This window comes from Temnothorax nylanderi, unplaced genomic scaffold, assembly GCF_030848795.1.
Source record: "Temnothorax nylanderi isolate EJ_2023f unplaced genomic scaffold, tnyl_v1.0 TNYL_tig0074_pilon, whole genome shotgun sequence".
Taxonomy (NCBI): Eukaryota; Metazoa; Arthropoda; class Insecta; order Hymenoptera; family Formicidae; genus Temnothorax; species Temnothorax nylanderi.
This window is the reverse complement of record NW_027249136.1, coordinates 541,642-565,437: the sequence shown is the minus strand read 5'-3', so window position 1 is coordinate 565,437 and position 23,796 is coordinate 541,642. Positions and strand designations below refer to the sequence as shown.

Here is a 23,796-nt window from a genome sequence, read left to right as displayed (position 1 = left end):
TCACTCGACCATTACGTAATAAAGATGATTAGTAAAGAGAGGACTAATAAGCACGCGAGTAGTTTTTTTTTTCGCAACAAACTAAAGCCAAATCAAATAAACGGACGCGACAAATGCGAATGAATAATTTGCCACAATGACCGCGAATGCTTAACGCGAATATAATGACACCTGTAAGCGGAAACTTGGATGTTAGGCGTGTTGTGTGTCATGATCATTTTGCAGCTACGTGCGATATATTCGCATCACTTAAACACATGTACGCGAGTACATGCGTGCGATATATCCGGTCAGCTTTCCCGCCACCGCTCCGATTCGATATTTCTTGTCGCAAATAATAGCGCGGGCGGCCCTGTTTATTTACTGCGCGTTTTATCTCAATGGCTCGTGAACTCGCACACGTGCGGAGAGTTAAATGCACCTCCGTTCGATGCCGCACGAATTGCACAGGCAACATAGGAGAGGCCGCGCGTGCGCGCGCAAGATCGTGTACACGCAAAGAACAGGTTGAGGTTTATTGCCAATAACGAAGCAAGGTAAAAGTGCTCTTTCGAGTGGCGTCCGTGTTAAGCTGAAATTATGCGCTTTTGATGTTCGGTTTGCGTTTTTTCCTTTCTTTCTCTCTCTCCCCTCTCCCTCCCCCTCCCTCCTCTCTTCTGATATAAGCAGAGGAACGCAAACTTATATCATCAGTTGGAGATATAAACAATCTCTTACGCATAATCACAAGTGGGAATATTATCATGCAATGTTTTTTTCGTTAACAGCTCGCCAGCGATATTATTTCCCGCGAACGAGATCTGTTTTTCGCGCGATTTTCGTGATTTTCACGGAGTGCGCTTAATTGATTCGAAAATGTTCACACACACGTCACAATTCGCAGAACGCGATAATGACCAGCGTGGATACGTTATGAAATATTGCCGCGACTGCAATTTAGTACTTTATCATACGAACGACTTGTTCCCGGCCCTATCGATCCGCCGCTTATCGCACCGATGTCCTCTTTGTGCTCATATTCACAATGTAAGTACATTAATATTCCTGTACTTGAACGAGAGCTTATGCGGATGCAATTTTTGCATGGGAGTGAAAACTTCTGTCGATAATGAATATGATAACGAGCTTTCCTCGAAAGCATTATTGATGAGAATTTTATAAATTCGATACGTACACTTCTATTGTTTCTTTAGCATGTAGACGAGCTGTGACACAGAATTTCGTTACATTAGACGGTCGTGCAAATGCATTAATAGCAAGATTTATATTGCAATATTGTGTTAAAATATGTTGTTAGAGGAAATATCTTTAAGTCCTTCTTAACGCAATGTTTAACGTGAATTTGTGTTATTCAGTTAAATCAAATTAACAACCGAACTTTTTACTTTTACTACACTAAAATCTTTCCATCTATACTTATTTTGTCTTTTTTCGTACAACTATACGATAATTTTGTCGCGTATTTACACGTGACAGAGTTACATTCGTAGGGTTACAGTCATAGGATTTATGATTTAACTACAGTTCATGAGTTCACCGTTATAAACTTGACATATGTCACCAAATGATTCGTTTCTTTCTATCTACGAAACTCGGAGCTGTCTTGAAGTAATTTACAAGGGTTCTAATTTAAAGTAAAGTGCACGGGAATGTAAGTAAAAACTAATTTTGTAATTTATTTGCAATTTTTTGTATACTTATTTTTTTTAAATTGTTTATGATCTAAAAAGCTATCTATGCCTCGGTATTCTTGTTAAGAGAAAGTCAACTTGCTCAAAAAATCCGCACGTAAAGGAAGACTGCAGGCAATCTACGTACAAACACACACACACACACGTATGTGTCGTACGGTTCTATAAAACCTTCTGATTTTCTCCCCGTCCCTTTCGACCAGCTAGCCGAGAGTACGTGTGTATTTTTTTACAGGAGCGCTGCCCCCACGCTCACAAGCACAGAAGTGTACACGCGACGAATGTTAAAAAGCCGTTTAAGCGTACCACGCAAGACACGCGAGTTCCGACATACTCGTCGTCCGCGAACGCGAATAAAAAGGAAAGCCGCAAGCTATGAAAATCCGTCGTGCGACATGACAGAATATATACTCCACTATCTCCAGCCCTGAAGAGATTTAAGTAAATCAAATCAATAATATGGATAAGGAAGTTTCTCAGTACCAAGAATAACGGAGCATCCCCATTTTTAATATCGCGCAACGCTCAGACTGTGATCCTTTTGCGAAAGTTAATTCATCTGTATAGATTTCGCACGGTTATCAGTTCCCACGATCGATCAGTTTAGCGGCGGCGTCGTTAATCAGACGCGTAATTTATTAGCGAGACGGATCGCGATGAGGGAAAGTGTACTTTTAATTTTCGCGACGAGCGACGTATGGGGATTAATTCTTCGGGCGATAAATAGACGTACGGAGGACATGAAAGGCGCATTTGTTTTATTAATTAGATTCGTTGATGTTTTTACTTGATAGAAAAGTATACACACGGCACACAGGAAAATAAATCGGTCTGTCCTAACAATAAGCGTGATTAGAGCTATATCGTGCATCGCGCGGAATGTTATTTTTTCACATCAACGATCCAGTGTTCTCCGCGGCAGCTAAAAAAAATGTTTGCGAATAATATGAAAATCATAAAAAAGTATCAGGACAAATATTAACGTTATTCATCCGTGAAACGATATCATATTCAATATAAAAATTAGTAATTGTCGGTCGAAGAATTATAAGAAATTATACAACAAAACATTTTAAAAAGTAATTAAAGGAAACCTTTGTTTTAATATATAGAACACTCGTTAGAAAATAAAAAAATATATTGCAAACGCAACAATATAGATAAAGTTACCGAGAAAACAGGAACAGATTTTTGATGAAATAGATAGTAAGAACGTCATCCGTTATAATTTTCCATTTTATAACAAAATGATTATACCGCGGTAACTTTTTCTTATATCGAATGGGGAATAAAAGACCGCGGCCGCGATCGGACGAGCGATAGTCGCGAATATGCATTTCCAGCATTCGCAAAAACTATCGATTCCGCTCGTGAGCAAGAGAGCACCGCCTTCGATATGAAACGCTATGTGCGGCACACTTGGACGAGACAGCATGCAAAATAGCGTGAGTGGAAAGAACACTTAAATTATGAGACCTGTCGGCAACAGTCTTTTAAGCATTCGCTATGATAAATATTAAATCCCTTTGAAAACAAGACAAAGTATTTTCACTTCCAGCATGGTTACCATTGTGCCGGAGAGCACGCTTTATAGAAAATATTTCTATAAACGTGCACTAAAAAGAGAAAGAGAGCGCTCGGCCGCCGGCGCAGGATAGAATTAATGTCGAGATTGTTCGAAACTCCGCGATTTTACTCCACCAAGTATTTTCTGCGGGATGTAACACCGCGCCGTGATGAAAGATCCCATTAGAGAAATCAAATTTTCCGCCACGTTGCGACGTGACGTTTTCCAGAAAATTTCACTTGCATGATCCACATAAACTCCTTGACTCACATCGAAATCCATTTTTCACATGAGAATTTAATCTAATCGCAATTATTTCTCATGATTTGTCGATGTTTAATGTTAATTATGTCGATGTGCTCGATAAGCTGCAAATTAAGATTTAATTTCAGTAATCTCTCAAGACGACAACGTAAATCTCTTGTCGAATTCGCAATTGAATATTGAGGAAATAATTTTGTTAATATAGGATTCGCGGCATAAAGCAGCACCTTGTTCCTAGTTCCTACATCGTTTATCATTTGGATTACATTAATGCACCGCATAGCCCCAGTGGAGGTGAAAATCCGCGCTTGAATCGTTAGATAATGTCTGGGTACGTGCAATATTTGTCTCGAGTATAAATAGTAATATTGATAATTGATCGAAGAAATCGTTATCTGTTTTTGTATCTGCGCGATCCTTTTTTATTTTATTTCAATCGCATTCGCAAGGTAATGAATATATACGTCAATTAAATGAAAATTGACAACACATATCTATCTGTCAACAACAAATAAAACAAACAAATAAAAATTATTATGTGTGAGCGCTGTGTATAATAATAAAGTGATTATTTATATAATGCAATGTAATTATTGAATTGTGAAATTTATGTATGGCCAGAGGTTGTAATAATTTTATACACAGCAGTAAATATTTATGATCGATATGTTAATTGGAAAGTTAATTGACGTACGTGAACATTTTATTTTTGGCCTTTACTTGTGACTGGGACTAGGAATAAACAAATGTAGTACGAAGCCATAGTTTGCACTTGTTAGCGTTTCGGTGTCTGTCGAAAGGGATGTAATCGGATATATGGTAATCTGACCGCATGCAGGCTTCCTTTTTCTCTAACTTCTTACACTTTTCGCTGAGCGTCTTCACTTGTGTCTTAAATATCAAATGAATACGAGAGAGACGCAAATCTTGTAAACCACCTGAATTGATTTCCCATCATAATTGAAAAATGACCAAATATTTAACTAGAGAGGAACTTATTGCTGAAGAGAAAGCAAAAAATTGTGTATACTTTCTAAAACAGATGAGTATCCATAGCTCTTGCAAGATCACGTTTTACTTCTATTACCGTTTTACTTCTCGCTATCCAACGGCACGCGAATTACCATCGTACTCTCGCATGGATGCCTTGAATTCGTCTACTCCGTTCTTCGATTCTGATCACGGAAGAATTCGCATCCTGGCCGTCTTTTGTCGTTCAAAGAAAATGCGCGAAAGACGCGGTCCGAGGTCCGATATCCGATCGCCCGAGCGCGAATTCTCGCTCACCCTGTTTTTCCTTCTTACGGCGGGCGAATAACCCTGTCATCGCTTGGTATTCTCTATTTTTTTCTTACATCTGATTGGTCCGCTTGAACGATATATGTCGCAAAGCTGTAGCTTAAGAAAATTAGACATTTCGTAATTACTTCATGTGTTTTATATACGCGCTGCGCGTGTACTTGGCGCAAGACACTACCGTGTCTCTTGATTATTATTATTATCACTTATTTTCTATATGTTAAAATCATTTTAAATCGAAAAATGTTCAATCGTGCTAATGAGAAATCGCATTTATTCTTACAACGAACATTTTCTGTCTGTAGATTATTTCGAAAACAGTGATCTGTTATTATTTTACGTATTTACGGCGATAAAACCAGGCATAATGTTGTCAACGTGTATTTGCATGGAAACAGCATATTTACGATGCCGGCGGATGCGAAATCGGACAGAACTGTATCCCGATGCATAGTCTTAGAGACCCAATTACACGTGTGACGATCAACACGGCCGCTGTAACAGCGCGATTACGAGGGAATATGGTACGTGCTGAGCCAAGATAGCAGACGCTCGTGAATCTATCGACAGGTCAGGCACGATGAATATCGGCATCCAATAATGGACCGGCGCCGCTGTTTGCCCCAAAGTGACACAAGAAAGAAACCGAGTTTGTGTACGGAGTGTAATCCACTCGAAGCACTTGATCGAACGGACACTCCAGGCTGATAATGAGAAAATTGCCATTAATCAAACAAACTGAATGAGCGTCCTTTATTTTCCTCCTTTGTAAAATATGCGGACGATATTAACGAGCTGTCCCGTATTATAGTTCTTCCCGCGATATTGAGCGCGATTTTTCAAGTAGCATTTCATTCGGCTCTCGATCGTACACGTGTTATCACGTAAAGTTTGCAATTTTGTGGACGATGTCAGCACGCAAGCTGTGCTTTGCCGAGAGTCACGCGTAATTAACGTATAATTCACGATGCAGTTTTCCAATTTTGCTCGCGAGAAAGTTGCACGGCGCGGTGCAACTCGCGTGAAAATGACGCTCGGAGTCCGTACAATTTGCATCGTAATTTAGCGGCCGTGGCGGTACATTCATCATTTGGCCGGCTAAATCATTTGGTTACCGAAGTAGCAATAGCTCGTATTTGGAGCGGTTAATGCGCGTATGCAGGATATGCGTATGTCTCTAAACTCTAAATTGTCGCGTCAATCCCGCTGTGCAGAGCATTGCAATATTCTTTGAGAAAAAGTAGGGCCAATAAGAAAATAATTGCTAAATTGCAAAAATTTAAAAACAGTACAATTACTCGTAAATCATTAAATATTTTTACTTATATCATTATACTTATGTACATTATGTAATTGATTGTATCAAATATAAAAAGTTATTACTTGATGTAGTGAGAAGTATACATACAATTTTTATGAGACACAATTAGAATTTCGTAATACAAAAAATATATATTAAGCAATTTATAAATAATTACTTTGTCTTTTTCTCAACTTTTGTCGGCAAGTGAATTTAAGCCAAAGAAAAATTAAAGGAATATTCGATCTTATTAACGGCATGAATTATCTTTATTATATAACCTAGAATAAAAATTCCTAAAATTACTTAATGATACTCAAGCACCGTTCGTTCCAGTTCATGATGATAAAGTGCGGCGTATCTACAACTTCATTATATTGTCGGGGTAGAATGCGTATTCTTAAGCAATACTTTAGGCGAGAATATAGAGTACGAAGCCGCGCATGCATCGATAAATCGGGTCGGGAAAACTATCGAGAGAATTTAATGAGCCGTGCCGGCTTTACTACCCCGCTCGGCTTTATTACCACTCCGTAATTTAACGTGCATCGATTTCTTGTCGTTGCAAGGAACTATAAGTACGATAATTCATTAAACTTGGCTGCTTCTTGGTAACAAGAGCGTGTCCGAATTCGTTATCGTCTTTCTTTCATTTGTCTCTATTTGATACAAACATTACGGAGTCAATCGTATATTCCGTAGTTTCTTATTTCTCCTGAGATTTGCGATCATCTTGATAATTGCCATATTAATTATTAAATTCGGAAAATCACTGACACTGTCTTCGTATAAATAACGCAATTTTCATCGAGCTCATATACATGTATTATGCTCATGTGTTATAAAACAGTATCACCGCAAGATTTAAAAGTTATTAATACTACAACTACCGGAGATTAATCTATATGTATATTTAATTCTACTAAAGAAATCTTAGAAAAGGAAAGAGAAAAAGAGAAAACAAGTTAATAAAATTAATCATCTATGTTGTAATTTCAATAAAAGTCAGAGAAAATTTCAGAAATTAAGATGTTTTAAAAATGAGTAATAAATTATTAAAAAATGTCAAACGGGTCGATCATTTTTCCCTTGATAGTTCTAGTGTTAAACGCAGAGTAACGTAGTTATCTATTTACGAGAAGTGGTTTGAGGATTATAGATTATAGTCAACGTAAAACTTGATTTGAATTAATTGTTGCTTTTATGTATTCAGCGAAATACTTTTTTTTATTACTTTTATACGGTATAACTCAAATGCATTGTACATATATACATATATATATAGATATATATATATTTGCATTTTGGTTTAATTCAAACGGTATAAATCATATTATTTGTGATTCTTACATCTTATATCAATATCATTCGCTTTATAAACATTGTATACATATCGCGATACACAAATTCGTAAAACGATACTTACAATGTTATTTCAGCCGACGGAACGCTTCAATTAAGTCCCTTATTATCGCGGCGAAAATCTGGAGCGGAACTTGACGTACCAGCTTATGAGGGTTCTCAGTGAGCTTAACGTTGGCTGTATGATGAAGTGGATAACCGGGAAACTTTCCGACTACATATGCGAGGCCCACATCCCTGCAATGTCCGAGTACAGCCGCATCGCGGCCGGCTCGCGAGACCTCGGAATAAATTGACCGACGTCGCCAATGGTGGTTGTTTATTTTCGAAATTAAATTGAATTGGCCCATAACTTGCCGGTCTATTAGCCCTGGGGACCGGGCTAGTTTGCTCGTAAATCTCCGGAGTATCGGACCGGTGGCACATACGCATATAGACTACTGCGCCGCACGTATGTATGCGCGTGTGGATGAGCGTGTGTTTGCGCGTGTGTTCGCCGACGGCAGGGTGTCGCGAGGGGAGTGTGGGTATTCGATTCGTCCCCGACAATGCGTCCGGAAGCTCCCAGGAAATACATGGGCGTGGTGCCGAGATAAATGTACTCTCGCATTTGCATACTTCTCGCCCTCACGGTTCCCATCTCCTCCTGGCGCGGCGCGGCGGCGTTCGGTCCTCCGCTCAAGATTCTATCCGCACTTGTCTGCCTTCTCCCCTTCTCCCCTTCTCCCTCCTTCCCATCGTCCCTCGATCCCTTACTATCTTCCTATCTTCCCTCCGTCTCCCCGTTCTTTCCGTTGGCTCATGTATCTTGTCGATCATATAATCGAGAATCCGAATATCGGGCAGACGTATACGCGACCGGAAGTGAGAACGACGACAACATCCGCGGACAAATGCGATGTCCAGAGTGCCAGTCGTCACTTTTACGACGTTTCACGAAGGAGATCATTTATCGAGGCGAAACGGCCTGGTTTGCTTCGGAAAAACGTTTCCTCGCGAAATCTTGATCTTTCGGGAGTGTCGATCGTATATTCGAAAAATAGACGTTAACGAAAATCGATCGTACGAGGGTGAAAGATGAGCGCGAGGATTTCTTCGAACGATGATATCGATCATTGTACGAGAAAATTATAGCGAAATGTTTTGAATGATTGAAATAGTTGGGGACGAACGATCGAAGCAATTGTTAGGCAGCGGGAAGTCCTTCGCTCGCGAGACAAATACGAGAACCGAAGATAAACCGACAGAGTATTCCCGCGGGATACTCCTTTCGGAATGCGGGTGCACGGGTGGCGGGATGGATTTATTCATCCTGCTCGACTACTCGCTTGATTATCGGAACGAATCGAATAATTTCTGTCGTCCTCGAGCAGATGTATTTGTCGGGAATATCCGTATTTCGAATAATTTAGCGAAATAAATGTACGTATCTATTTATTTATTTGTCCATTTATTCAAGTAATATTTGAATATAGGGATGATATGATTCGAAACATCACATATTTAATGATTCCAAAGTGAATAGTAATAATAATAAACAAATCATAACAATACGTCTGGAACACTCTAATTTATATCTTTATAAGCGAATCAAAACAGAATTTTCTTTCTCGTAGCACGTCTGTATTTGCGATGTACGAAACGAATTTATTTATTAAATTTCCTTATTTATTTCTTATTTGTCTCCGGTTGCCAAGATAGGTCAGTATTGTCAAAACATGCGATCTCTCTTGAAACTTACTGTTTTGTATCAATAGGGATCGGTAATATCGGTCTGTATAAATATTTTGACTTGGTTAGATATCGAGATCGATGTTTCGGGGATAAAATCGTTCGGGTGAAAATTCTTCTCTGAATAAGGACACACATACATGTTATTGATACTGAATAAAGACGTTTGCCTTTTTGATACAAATATAGATTCTATATTCGGTCGAAAAGACAGATCGTGTATGATAATTAATCTATCACATATAAAACATACAAAAAATTAACAAATATTTTGTTTTTTTCTCTCTAATGATCTAAAAATAATTAGAACAATGATCTAAATAATTAGAACTTATTTTTCTTCTTCCAGATGAAAAATTAATTTGCTTGAAATATGTTTTGCACATTAGATGAATGAAAAACAACTTTAATAATAAAACTTTAATTAAATAATATGTTGAAGAATAGGAGGATATAAAAAATTTGCGATTTGTGTTATTATTTTATGATATTTCGCCAATTATCTAATTGTTATTAACTAGTTGATGAGAATAGGAAATATTAACTTCTGATTTGTTTCAAGAAAATAGCAGAGAAGAATAGACGAACGATTGTTTACGAGAATCACTTTCTTTGGAATCGTTACAGAGTGACAACGTTCTCATCCTCCAGCTCCAATCGATAAAAGACTATCGAGGAACTTGGTGGTGGGCACAATGCTCTACTCGAACTTGGAACTGCAGTTCGATTAAAGTGTTCCCGTTTCGTTCTTTTCCAGCTTGCTCCTGTTACCCCTTACCTCCTGTTGCGATTTTCTCTAACCCTTTCACTATTTTTCCTTGTGTTTTTTCCTCGCTCATCTTCTTTCTCTCTCTTTCTATGTCTTCCATCGCGGGATAGGTACCCCGCGTCTGTTTTTCTCAATATCGCATCTGTTCGGCGAGTTCGACGATTGTTAAACTCGCTTCGCGACCCTCGAAAAGTTTTGTGCTAGGTTCGATGTATACGGTGTCGCATTCTTTGGCCTTAACGATCAAACTTATTCCGGGCGACGCTTCGACAACTATGCGGAAGACGACAAGAGAGCGCTAACGTTGGCGATTGGTGGCTTCTCGAACTGTTCAAACGGCGTTGTTCACTCAAAGCAACCGACGAAGCATTTTCTATCGTTAGAATGTTTAATCGGTTGTATGGTCGAAAGGCAACGAGCTCTGAATGCTCTCAGTCAGATAATAAAACTTTTTCAACTTGAATCAGTGAAAGTGGTACTTATAATTTTATAGTATCAAATATCTTTTAAACTATATGTATAAAATCAAAATAGAATTTTTGTAAATTTTCCAAAATTCTCCAATTTTATAACAAAAATTCCAACAAGTGCATTATCATTACGCAAATTCTATTTCGTTACCAATAAAGGAATTTGCAACAGTTATATTCATCTCAACGTAACACACAAGAGATTTTGACTTATAAAGATAATAAATCTACACTACTAAATCTATTTTTACTCATGGAAAATTATACTATATAGAACAATTATACTATATGGAAAAATTGTTTATGACGCAAACACAAAGATAGAATATTGCTGCATCACATGTTTTGTGATAGGAGAACACAAATTCTAGATTAAAATTAAATCGTTATTGTACATTAGCATTTACATTAGCGTACACATATCATACAAACCGTTTATTGAAATAGTAGTTCACCTTAAATCCAGTTCAGAAACCTTAAAATTTTTAATGAAACAAGGGTAATTATATAAATTGATGCAGATAATGATATATATTAAAATATTTTCATGAACATTTTTAATCATTCCCAAAATAACATGTATTTATAATTTTTGTTAGTGTTATATTAGCTTCTTTGAAATATATTTTTGAGATACTAAGATTTTCAATCATGACTTAAACATAAAGTATTGTGAAACGTGCGTAATTTATCACATTTTATATATCATATCACATTTTATCTAATCTAATCCACAACTCTGTTTTTCAGAGTAAGACTATTACGCAACTATACCTACAACACGTTATGCATTTCGTAAAAATACAACGATAAATGTAATACTATCTATAAAATGGATTCTTTACCTTTTATTCTTGTAACATAAAATAATATTTCCTTTAATCGAAATACATGGTATAATTACGGATCTATGTAAAAATATAAAATGTGACTTGTAGTACTTTGCTGCTTTCTGAATCGCTAGTTTAATACTTTTTACACTAATACAGAAGAAAATTTGACTGTGCGTGAACCTCGGGCATAAGTTAGCTTCGTGATAAACGCTGCCGCTAGCTTGGAAAAATATATGGAAATGACAAAGTTATTCTGAGCGTACGGGCGCTTCTTTATTTGAAAGGCAGATCCGGACTTGCACGGACGAAAGAATAATTTCACCAATGTGCACGCGGGGCACATTGCCGCAATACCGCGCCTGTTTTGAGTATCGCGCATACATATAATCGGGATTCAGTTTCAACTCGCTCCTTACCCACGTTGTTTCATTTCCGCGATATGCGTTAAATCTGCTAATCGTATTCGGTTGTTTTACCGAACGGTTTATTTTAAACAGTAAATTTAATAAAAAAGTTACATCCGAATATACAGGAATATATTACAAAAGATATGTGCATGTGCAAATATATATAGGGAAACTAACGTTGAATTATTTTTCTTTTCCGTTCTGAAAACACAGGATTGGTTCGTAAGATTAAATAATGCTTTTCTTTTATGATTACGTTACTGCTTAACTAAATTGTTTAACTAAAGTTTGAACAGACGATTGGAAGCAAGTACACTAAGATAATATATGCATAACGTAAATAAAGAACTATAACGATCAGTGGCAATATTATTTCGCGACATCGTGACATTTCTATTGATATAATTTGAAATCATGACTCAGCACTTTGCATGAATTTTTATGCGATGTGCTTATTGATTAGTGAAAATAATATAAAAAAATATAATTCTCTTTTCTTATATGATATTTTTTATATTTTTATTTAATATAGGTATATAATAGAGAATAGATATGTACAATATAGAGAAAATTTTTAGCGCACAGTTTTATAAGCAAAAATGTTTATCTATTCGTGTGAAAAAGTAATCTGTCGGTTTAAAGAAAATTCGTACGAAATACTTGTGATTCTAAATTACGCCGCTATAGAACTGGGATAATCTCACGAAATAATATTAACAATCCATCTGTCCATGATCGCCATAGCTCTTTTATACTTACATACATTGTATGTTCCTAACTCGTGATAACTTAAAGATATATTTCACTCGACATATATTTCACAGTTACTAATCGATATATATCTAAATTTTATATATTATAGTTATTTCGCATGACTACAAAATATGTTTCAAGCAGCCAAGATCTCTCAGAATCAGTAAAGTATCAGCTAGTATCTTGCATATTTCGTCATCGTACTTTAATTGCTTCATACCTTCCCACATGCCTAAACGCTCAGTTATTTGTCTCATTTCATCTGGTTTATGATATCCTAATAATATCGGTAGATAAAAATTCGCGATAACAAAACCAAAAAGACCACCTCTTCTGTAATCATCCAGCAAAGCTTCGTATGAATATTTCTCCATGTCCCAAATGCCAGCTTCCAACAAATATTCTTTCAATGCATCGTGATAGGCTCGCATTATTTCGAAGAACTTGTCCTTTATTATTTCATTCGGGCAGCACAGGCAAAGGTACGTGGAAAGATCGACAACGGGAGTCGAGTATCTAACAAGCGCGAAGTCGATTAGCATCGCGCGATATTGTCCATCGTCTTTCGTCTTGAAAAGCATATTGTCCAATGTTAAATCGCCGTGACATAACGTGGACAAGGGTTCCAGCGGTTCTACTGTCTTCATCATCACTTCGTCAAATGCGTTCAAGAGTAAGGCTTCCATTTTATCGCAGAACACTGCATCGTGGCCGTGATTGCGAAGATATTCTACCGTTCGCGTCGAATTAACATTGCAGATGAGTTTGTAGTTGTTTTCCATCGTCTTAAAATACCGAACTTCTTGAAGTCGCGTCACGATATCGAAGAACTTATCCCGCTGTAGCTTCTTCATGACATATCCTTTGCCGTGGAATCGTCCGATCTCGCGCATCGCCGCCAATGTGTAGTCTAAAGGAGCATTGCATTTATACGAACAAGGATGATATCCTCGTTTGTTGACGTTCTCCAGGGCAATCACTGAATCGTTTGGCGGCCGTTCGTCGACGTAGAAGCATCTCGGGAAGTTCTCATCCGGTCGGGCATACATTTGATAAAACAAAATCTCGTTGTGAAATTGTTGATTGATATAACCACACACAGAACCAGTGAGCAAGGGTTTCTTCAATATCATAGGAAATTCCACGTTCTGTTCCTTTGTTTTGTTTTCAAACTGTAGGAGTACATAATATATGGTAGACATATACTTGTCGGTCGATTCAGATACCTTGTACCGAACTTTATCGACATCCAGTCCAAGATTTTCAATAATCTTCGACATCACATCTTTGATCCATTTTTGAAAATCTTCGTCGTGTGACATTTTATTCGCCTTACAAGCGCGACCCGTTGTGTTCGAATACAAATACTATACTGATGCACACTGTACAGTGATTTCTATCAGACTGAATATGATCTGTGCTTGAGTGGCACGCTCGTCACGTGTAGGACTCGCCGGCCGAGCGGAGAGGTAAGGGGAAAGAAGTAGGCGCAGCTCTAAAAAATCGTCTCGAAAGTGCAACTAATTCTGACCACTGAATATGACAAACTAACTTCGTCTTGCAAGAGTATAAGAGTAAGAAGACAAACTGTGAAGTTAACGTGAAAAGTGGGAGACTGATATTAATGCATCGTGATATCGCAGAACTGGTCGAACCATGTGCGTCAACATGATGCGCAAATACGCAAAAAAATAATGCAAAAATAAAATATTATTACTTCATGATCGTGTCTCAGAGGAAAATTAAAATAATATAATAAATATTATTCAAAATACTGTATACGGTGAAAAGAAGTCATGGAGAAGCCTTGCCTTGTTAGTAGTTATAACATGATTGACAAAATTATTATACCAATCGATTGAATAAAATTACAATATTTTTATTTTTTTATTGGATGAAATTAATTACATTAATATCTGTCGTTTAACTGAGGTATTAATGTTTACTTGTAGTTTAGTCATACACGTTACGCAATTGAACATGAGTGTGAAAAAATGATGTATCTTATCGCATTTTTATTATTAATTGCATATTATCAACATTATCATATATTGCATTATCGCATATTGCAAAGAGCGAGACGATAAATATGCACAATTAGAAATACTATCACTATACAATAAATTAAATTCTTTTAGATTCATAAAATATTATTTTGTATGAAATAAAAATTTTTATAATTATTTTAAGATAAATTTTTTGTATTAAATTTTTATTTTATTGCAATTCTTGCGACAGTCTTCTAAAAAAAATATCTTAATCATAAAAACATAACTATTGAATAAAAAAATCAAACAAAGAATAGTTTTAAAATATTTTTGAGATAGCAAACAATTTATTACCAAAACACATTTATAATTCAAAGATATACTTATTACATCGATTTGCAATTTGTATGTATTTATCATATTTATTTACAATCTATACAGAAACGTTTTTGTATTTATTATTTTATATTATGTATTTTTATGACATCTCTAGTTACCGATTTAAATTTATTTATAATCTATACCTTATAATTATGAATTGATAATAATCTGGCATTATACATATATTATGTGGAAAAAAATTGTCCCACTATGAAACATATTTTAAACAACCAAGATCTCTCAAATGTAGCAGCATATCAGCTAATATCTTGGACATTTCATCTCCACCAAGTTGTTTGTTACGTAGTGCTCCTTCAAAGAATTCATCGTTGTTTCCGATTGTATCGTCGTCGTTTATATCGTAGTATCCCATTAATACTGGTAAAAAATGAGATGCGATAATGAAACCGAAGAGTCCACCTCTTTTGTAATCGTCCAGCAAAGCGTCGTACGAATATTTCTCGACGTCCGAAATACTAGCTTCCAGCAGATACTCTTTTAATGCGTCGTGATAGACTCGCATTATCTCGAAGAACTTGTCCTTTCTCATGTCATTCGAGCAGCACAGACAAAAATACGTGGAAAGATCAACGACCGGAGTCGAATATCTAAGAAGCGCGAAGTCGATCAGCATCGCTCGGTATTGCCCATCGTTCTCCGTCTTGAAGAGAGTATTGCTCAATGTAAAGTCGCCGTGACACAGCGTGGACAGTGGCTCCCGCGGCTCCACCGCCTTCATCATCACATTTTCAAACGCTTTCGAGAGTAAGGCGTCCGTTTTATCGCAGAAGGTTACATCGTGACCATGATTGCGAAGATATTCTACCGCTCGCGTTGCAATTATATCGACGTAATTCTTGTACTCATCACATGTCGAGTCGAATCTAGTTTCTTGACATTGTTTCACAATATCAAAGAACTTCTCGCGCTGTAGCTCCTTCATAACATACCCTTTACCATGGAATCTTCCCATCTCACGAAACGCCGCCAATGTGTATTCCAGAGGAGCATCGTACTTATATGGACAAGAATAATATCCTCGTCCATTGACGTTCTCCAGAGCGATCACCGAATCGATGGGCGGTCGTTCATCGGTGTAGAAGCATTTCGCAAAATTCTCACCAGGCTGGGCGTACATCTGGTAAAACAGGATCTCGTTGTGGAATTGAAAGTCGCTGCGGGTCAACCGTCTAAAGTATTCTATCCGTGAGGGTCTCTTTATTACTAGAGAAAGTTCTTCACTCTGACCCTTTGTCCTATTCTTAAATTTCACGCATATATAATGAACAGTAGACATAATATTGTCGGCTTGTTCGGATAACTCATACCGAACTTCGCCGACGTTCTGTCCAAGATCCTCAATAATCTTCGATATTACTTCTTTGTTCCATTTCTCAAAGTCTTCAGTGTGAGACATTTTGTTAGCAGTGCAACGTGTAAATCGTTACACTCGAGTCTAAGAATGTGCCAATGCAAGCTTCTGACACTGACTAGTTCTGCTTGGATTCGTTATCTTGATTGTACCGCGACTCGCACATTGCTGTCACTCTGAGATATAATACTCGTCAGAGAGATCATGAGTGGGGCTTAGCCTTGTACAGAATGTAAGTATGACGTCAAAAGTGGGAGGTACATATTAACTTAACGATACTGTGGTAGCACGTATCAACGTGATGAAATAGTGCATATGAAATAGTGATTCATAATTTAGAGGATAAATAACCACAATTGGTCGATTAAAATTACTGTATAATATATAGAGAATGATATATAATATTTAAAAATGTGATATGTTACGAAATACCTAACTTTAAAAACAATGTTAAAAAATAATATTAGAAATAATGCTAAAAATACGAAATTAAACGATGCGAAATATAAACTTTTGGTACTTTGATTTTGCAATATTTTCGCTAAATTCAGTAAAATTCAGCAAAATTGCTGATTACCTTATCGTAGTATTATCGTTATATACTCAGCGATTAATTTCTGGAATACATTTTACAGTAAACCGCGTTAAAAATATGAGATAATACGTTAAAAATATAAGATAACACCTGTAATAAAATGCACAATCAGATTATTATCTTAACTTCAAAACTTTATTTCTGATATTACAACGTATCTGATATCTGATATTAATATTACAACAGTAGATATAGTTGGTGTATATTATCTAACAGCTTATCTCTATTCTGTTTTTAAGTAAGTCTAGGAAATGATATAATGCTTTAAAATTAATAGACAAATGTCTTTTTACGCGCTTCACTCTGGAGGATTAAACGGTTCATCTCTGTCTCTCTTCTTTTGGTGTTCGAATAGGTGCAAAAAAAAACGGGGTCACGAAAGATACTTTCGCGAACAATACGCGGCCACTCGAAGAAAGCTGAAAGAAAGTAGATGAAATACGGAATCGTGCGAAGAGTAACGAATAACTGTGGAAACTGAATGACTCAATGTAAAAGAACGAGATCTTTTGTTGGTTCGTAACACGAGGTTAACGAAGAACGTAATGGAATCGTGACAAATTTAGCGAATCTTTGACGCCTCATAAAATATTTGTAATGTTAATAATATGTAAAGAGCTATTGTTATCCAAAATTTTTGAAAATTCGATTCTCTTGTTTTATCATATTTATGTGGCTGAATTCTTTACATATATATCTACATATATCTATATTTTGTTTCTCGAAGAGATTTTACAAAAATTACATTACTTATGAACATAAATGCGAAATAATGTGTATTAACATTTGACAGATTATCAGATTACATTTCCGGTGGTATATAATAATTGTGATGATAATATGTAAGCGCTGAAACTGATTAATATGTACTACCTATGATTAATTAAATTTTAATAATAAAATTACACAGTTATAGCAAAATAAATGTTTTTACATTTTTTTAAGTAAGTTCTATCGCTCTTATCTTTTTAAGGTTGGATGAATTATTTCACAAAAAGATTGTTACAATGATTATAAATGAATTACCTATGTTAGTATTTCGTATCTATATAACTTATATATGAATTAAATCTATATGAACTTGTTTATCAATAACAGTTTATTTTCATTTATTTAAGATTTATACGCAGAATGTCTTTGTCTTTTACGTTGAACGTTCCTGATACCTAACTGAGCACTCGTACTTTGTTTACCTCATAGTTCATAATTATTGATTGATTATAATCTATGCATATATATACGCAACTCGGAATAATATTATATTGCTTTCAAAAATATTTTAAACAACCAAGATCCTTCAGATGCAATAACATGTTAGCTAGTATCTTGGATATTTCGTCTCCGCCGAACTGCTTTAGCAATTTCGCTCTCTCCACAAACTCCATGCATACTACTTGTTGAGGATCTCTATCGCAGTATCCCTTTAACACCGCTAAAAAGAAAGATGCGATAATGAAACCGAAGAGACCACCTCTCTTGTAATCGTCTAGCAAAGCGTCGTACGAGTATTTCTCGATGTCCGAAATGCCAGCTTCCAGCAGATACTCTTTCAACGCGTCGTGATAGACTCGCATTATCTCGAAGAATTTGTCTTTTCTAACTTCATTCGAGCAGCACAGACAAAAATACGTGGAAAGATCAACGACCGGAGTCGAATATCTAAGAAGCGCGAAGTCGATCAGCATCGCTCGGTATTGTCCATCGTTCTCCGTCTTGAAGAGAGTATTGCTCAATGTAAAGTCGCCGTGACACAGCGTGGACAGTGGCTCTCGCGGCTCCACCGCCTTCATCATCACATTGTCAAACGCTTTCGAGAGTAAGGCTTCCGTTTTATCGCAGAAAGTTACATCGTGACCATGATTGCGAAGATATTCTACCGCTCGCGTTGCAATTGTATCGATAAAATTCTTGTATTCATCATATGTCGGGTGCCACCTAGTTTCTTGACATTGTTTCACAATATCGAAGAACTTCTCGCGCTGTAGCTCCTTCATAACATATCCTTTACCATGGAATCTTCCCATCTCACGAAACGCCGCTAATGTATATTCCAGAGGAGCATCGTACTTATACGGACAAGAATAATATCCTCGTCTATTGACGTTCTCCAGAGCGATCACCGAATCAATGGGCGGTCGTTCATTGGCGTAGAAGCATTTCGCAAAATTCTCACCAGGCTGGGCGTACATCTGGTAAAACAGGATCTCGTTGTGGAATTGATAATCGATGCGACTCATTAATCTGACGCTTTCCAACTGCGTAGGTCTTTTCAGTATTATAGAAAGTTCCTCACTATCACCATTCTTATTCTTGAATTTCATGTTTATATGATATTGCATAGACATAACATAATCGGTGCTTTCGCATAATTCGTATCGAGCTTCATCGACGTTTGATCCGAGATTTTCAATAATTGTTGACATTACTTCTTTTATCCATTCTTGAAAATCTTTAACATGCGACATTTTATTCACTTTGTGACGCGAGAACTGTTTCGCGAGAAATTTTGTACGCGAGAGCAATGTTCGAACCGGTTATTTCGAGAATCGCTCGAATGATACTGTGTAGCTTTGACACGTACATCACTTATATAACTACTTATATCTTGTGTACGTAAGGAGGGTCTGAACAATATAAAGAGTGGGAGGTATAACTTACTTTTCTTTCGTGTGTGTGTGTGTGTGTGTGTGTGTGTATCAGAAAAAGTATTTAGTTATATTTACGACACAGAGAAACTTCTTTCTATTTATTTACATTGCGTATGCCTGAAGCATAATTGTGTATTTGGAATTTTTTTTAACTTGTATAATTATTCACCCTATATAATTACTATAATTCATTAATATTGGTATATGCATTAATACAGTATTATAGTAACATTAATACAGTAACATACGGTATTAGGTATACACGCATTGGCAGAAATGTGTCTTTTGGCTGCTCGATATATGTGTGTAGACACACGCATACACGCACAAACCGCGTATCATACGTGTGACTTGGCGCGTGGACTCAGCCGCCAAGAGACACCATTCTTGCCGATGCGTGTATGCGTGTGACAACACACGTACATACACCTAACCGCCGCGCGCCGTGGGACACCATTTATGTCGGTGCGTGTACACATAAATATCTCGTGATTATAAAAACTGTTTTAAACAACCAAGGTCTCTCAGATGTAACAACATGTCAGCTAGTATCTTGGATATTTCGTCTCCGCCATCCTGCTTGAGCAACTTGAAAGCTTCCATTGCACCCAAGTCCATCAGTTGTTGTATATCTCTGCTGTACCCCATTAAATTTGGTAAGAAAAAGGATGCGATAATGAAACCGAAGAGACCACCTCTTTTGTAATCGTCCGTCAAAGCTTCGTAAGAATATTTCTCCACGTCCCAAACGTCAGCTTCCAATAAGTATTCTTTCAATGCATCGTGATAGGCTCGCATTATTTCGGAGAACTTGTTCTTTTTCACTTCAGTCGAGCAGCACAAACAAAGATACGTGGAAAGATCAACGACCGGAGTCGAATATCCAAGAAGCGCGAAGTCGATCAGCATTGCATGTTGTTGTCCATCATCTTCCGTCTTGAAGAGAATGTTATTCGATGTAAAATCGCCGTGACACAGTGTGGACAAGGGTTCTAACGGTTCAACTGTCTTTATCATCACTTCGTCAAACGCGTTCGAGAGTAAAGCTTCCATCTTGTCGCAGAAAATTGTGTCGTGGTCGTGGCTGCGAAGATATTCCACTGCTCGCGTTGCCTGAGAGTTGATAAGAAGCTTAAACTCATTCGTTGAACTCATTGTCTTGTCAAATCTACAATCTTGAAGCTGCCCCACGATATCGAAGAAGTTTTCCTTTTGTAGTTCCTTCATGACGTATCCTTTGCCGTGGAATCGTCCGATCTCGCGCATTGCCGCCAATGTGTACTCCAAAGGAACGTTGTATTTATGTGGACAAGGACAGTATCCTCGTTTATTGACGTTCTCCAGAGCGATTACCGAGTCGGCAGGTGGCTTCTCGTCAACGTAGAAACATCTCGGAAAGTTCTCATCCGGTTGGCCATACATCCGGTAAAATAAAATTTCGTTGTGAAATTGAAAATCGCTGTTGTTCATCTGTCTCCAGACTTCTGCTTGTATCGGTCTCTTTAGTATTATAGAATGTTCTTCATTCTGACCCGTCAGTCTATTTTTAAACTTCACGCACGCGTAGTACATAGTGGACATAATAACGTCAGTGGGTTCGGTTATCTCATATCGAGCTTGATCGATGTTTGATCCGAAACTCTCGATGATCTTTGACATTACCTTTTCGATCCATTTCTGGAAATCTTCATCGTGAGACATTTTTATTCGTGCGATGTACAATTCGTTAGGTATGATTGTCCGTTGAGCATGTCCGTTTAGTGCGAGTGACGCTTCCTGACTCGACCGCAGCTCAAGTAACACTGATTTTATAAGGCCTTCATTGAACTGAAAAGCGCTATCTCATCTTGTTACGCAAGATGAATTCAAGTAGTAGATATAAATACATTATTAAGCTATAACGTAGGTAAAATTAAATTTATATATTGCATGCGTGTGTTTACATAATCCATATATATATAATAAAATAATTAGAATAAATTTTAAAAAAATAATAATGTATGTGACACAGACAATTTATTTATTTTATTTTATTGCTGGTATTTTTGGGTACCATTTTATGCAGTTATATATTAGGAACTACTTGGTTTTTTTTGTTGACTTATAATTGTGCTTGATAGAATTTCAGCGAAATATAATGAGTATTGAAAAAAATCAATGATACAATTAATGAAATGTGATAAAAGTTAATCATATCAACGATTATTATAACGCAATTAATGAAATCAATTATTAGATAATCTTTAAGTCAAACAAAATATGTCAAGAAATAGGAAATATTATTTTCAAATATTGATAAAAGAAAATTTAATTATTGTATATCTACTTATTATTTAAAATTAAAAATGTGTTTTCAATTTTAAATGGTAAGTAAAACAAATTTTGAATGCGTAAAAGATTATTTTTTTACGTCAATTTTCTTTTTAACAGATTATCGTGTCCGAAAATTTTTATATCATACTGTGTTGGGTAATGGATAACATATAGTGGACCTACTTTTCATCGTACGGTACTGAATCATCTCGACGGGAGATTCACTTGAGAATTGCGTAATCAAAGAATTACGTCAGCAAAGTCCGTTTATCTTGAACGATGTAGCGGATGTAGCCTATACACAAAGGCATGTCTATATAACAGTGTAATCTATACATTATATGCGTGAATAACCGTAGATTGTAAGTTTTTACTTTACACAGCATAATTATACATTTCGCTAAATATTATTATACGCTAAATATTATAAAATTTCATAGCTAAATCACCAAAAATGTTGCACGAAAAATTTTTTACGAAGTCTTCGTAGAAAAGAGAGATAACGAACTAGGAAAATAGTTTACATAATTCCTTGGCAATTTAACAAAGTCAAAATGGACTTTATTAGATAAATCAGTGGGGAAACAACAGTGCGTAACATAACGTAACGTGTTTTAATTGCTGTTTACAAGCATTTAACTCGGATCGTCAAAAAACGGAAAAGATTTTTAACCTGCGCACTAACGGAACGAATTGAGTTCTACGCCTGGGAAAGTTGACGTTTTTCCGGTCCGGTAAAGTGCGTCCCAAGGGCGTGGATGGTAGTGTGCTGTTGTCGAATAGAAATAGCATTTGCATTCTCCACTTAGAAGGCATATTCCTGATGTTTCTTTCAAGAGAAAAATTTAAAAAGTAATCGCGGTTGACGCGGTTTTTAAGTAACTGCTTGAATGAAAATTATAAATATCTGAAGCTTATATTATCGTTCCCCTCCCCATAAACGTCAACTATAACGAGATCAGTGATAAGTTAAATTCAAATACCTTTTATTTTCAACTGTTTAAATATATACTAAATATATTGGTATTTCAAAAAACAAGGCAAAAATGCAGGGACGATCGTACAATGACGACGTAGGACTTTTGAATCTACATACAATTTTGTGAAGCGTATCAAAATTTTTTCTCAATAATACATTTTTAGTTGGAAATTTATTTCATAGCGCGATAAAAGCACATTAAAGTCTCATATCCTGAAAACGTTCCTCGTTGTGAAAATACAAGGTCCACTCTCTCTGAACTAGTAACCAGGCTCATCCTGCCTCTTCTCGTCCCCTCTGCTCTTCCCCGAGTGAGTTAGGCAGGTTTTCGGTCGGATGACGGAAAAACGTCTCCCGCGATTTTTCCAGGTAAAGGGATTTTGCATAATCACTAGTGATGTTGTGTGTGTGTATTTAAGTGGCTTGCTCGGTAAACGGCGAGAAGAGGCAACTCGAGCCATGGCGCTATCTAAATAGTGTATTGCGCGATAGTTTTAACGAGAAAGAACTTCGAGTGCTAGTGAAAACTTTCAGCGTTACGCGACGTGTTGCTAAATTTTAATATCAGCGTGCATTATCTATTTTCGTCAAGGATTTCCGTCCGTATATTTCGGGTATTATAATTTATAAATATTGTATCAGATTTGCAGATTTATACTGGCTGTAAATCAGCTATTAAATTATCATCGTTATATTGACTTTGTACATGTGAAAAATCACTTAAAGCACTTTAATTAGACCATTTTAATTGCACAATCAAAAGATTTGTCATAAGTCGAAGACCTGATTATTATAAAATTATCTTATCTGTGCGCGATTGTATATCGATGGAGCAATAGTTATTTTAAACGATGATTCATTCTACGATATTTCTTGGCTGCGTGATATTCAGAAGAGCCCATCGTCTCTTCTCTCGGCGGAATACATAATTACGGGGAGTTGGTTGAGAAACGAGAAAGAAGGAGAGAGAACGCTGCTCGACGCGATATTGCCGCGTTCTTTTCCCTAGGCGCACAATTCCCTGTCGAAAATTCCGCAAAACATAACAATGACTGGCGTTAAGGAGAGGACTGC

General features: G+C 36.7%; 5 protein-coding genes across 15 annotated transcripts in view; 1 reads left to right on the top strand and 4 right to left on the bottom strand.

Moving 5' to 3' along the window:
• Nucleotides 1-23,796, top strand: part of LOC139774149 (neurotrimin-like) — a 307,096-nt gene that overhangs the window by 156,182 nt on the left and 127,118 nt on the right. The gene's annotated exons all lie outside the window — the stretch shown is intronic.
• On the bottom strand, nt 10,984-14,009 carry LOC139774147 (uncharacterized). Its single transcript, XM_071709166.1, has one exon. It carries the CDS (start codon nt 13,766-13,768, stop codon nt 12,569-12,571), a length of 1,200 nt encoding a protein of 399 aa, XP_071565267.1. The 5' UTR covers nt 13,769-14,009; the 3' UTR covers nt 10,984-12,568.
• On the bottom strand, nt 14,305-16,530 carry LOC139774146 (uncharacterized). The gene has a single exon (XM_071709165.1). The coding sequence runs from the start codon at nt 16,230-16,232 to the stop codon at nt 15,024-15,026; it is 1,209 nt and encodes a 402-aa protein (XP_071565266.1). The 5' UTR covers nt 16,233-16,530; the 3' UTR covers nt 14,305-15,023.
• Nucleotides 16,896-19,374, bottom strand: LOC139774148 (uncharacterized). The gene has a single exon (XM_071709167.1). It carries the CDS (start codon nt 19,245-19,247, stop codon nt 18,051-18,053), a length of 1,197 nt encoding a protein of 398 aa, XP_071565268.1. The 5' UTR covers nt 19,248-19,374; the 3' UTR covers nt 16,896-18,050.
• On the bottom strand, nt 19,604-21,238 carry LOC139774145 (uncharacterized). The gene has a single exon (XM_071709164.1). It carries the CDS (start codon nt 21,129-21,131, stop codon nt 19,923-19,925), a length of 1,209 nt encoding a protein of 402 aa, XP_071565265.1. The 5' UTR covers nt 21,132-21,238; the 3' UTR covers nt 19,604-19,922.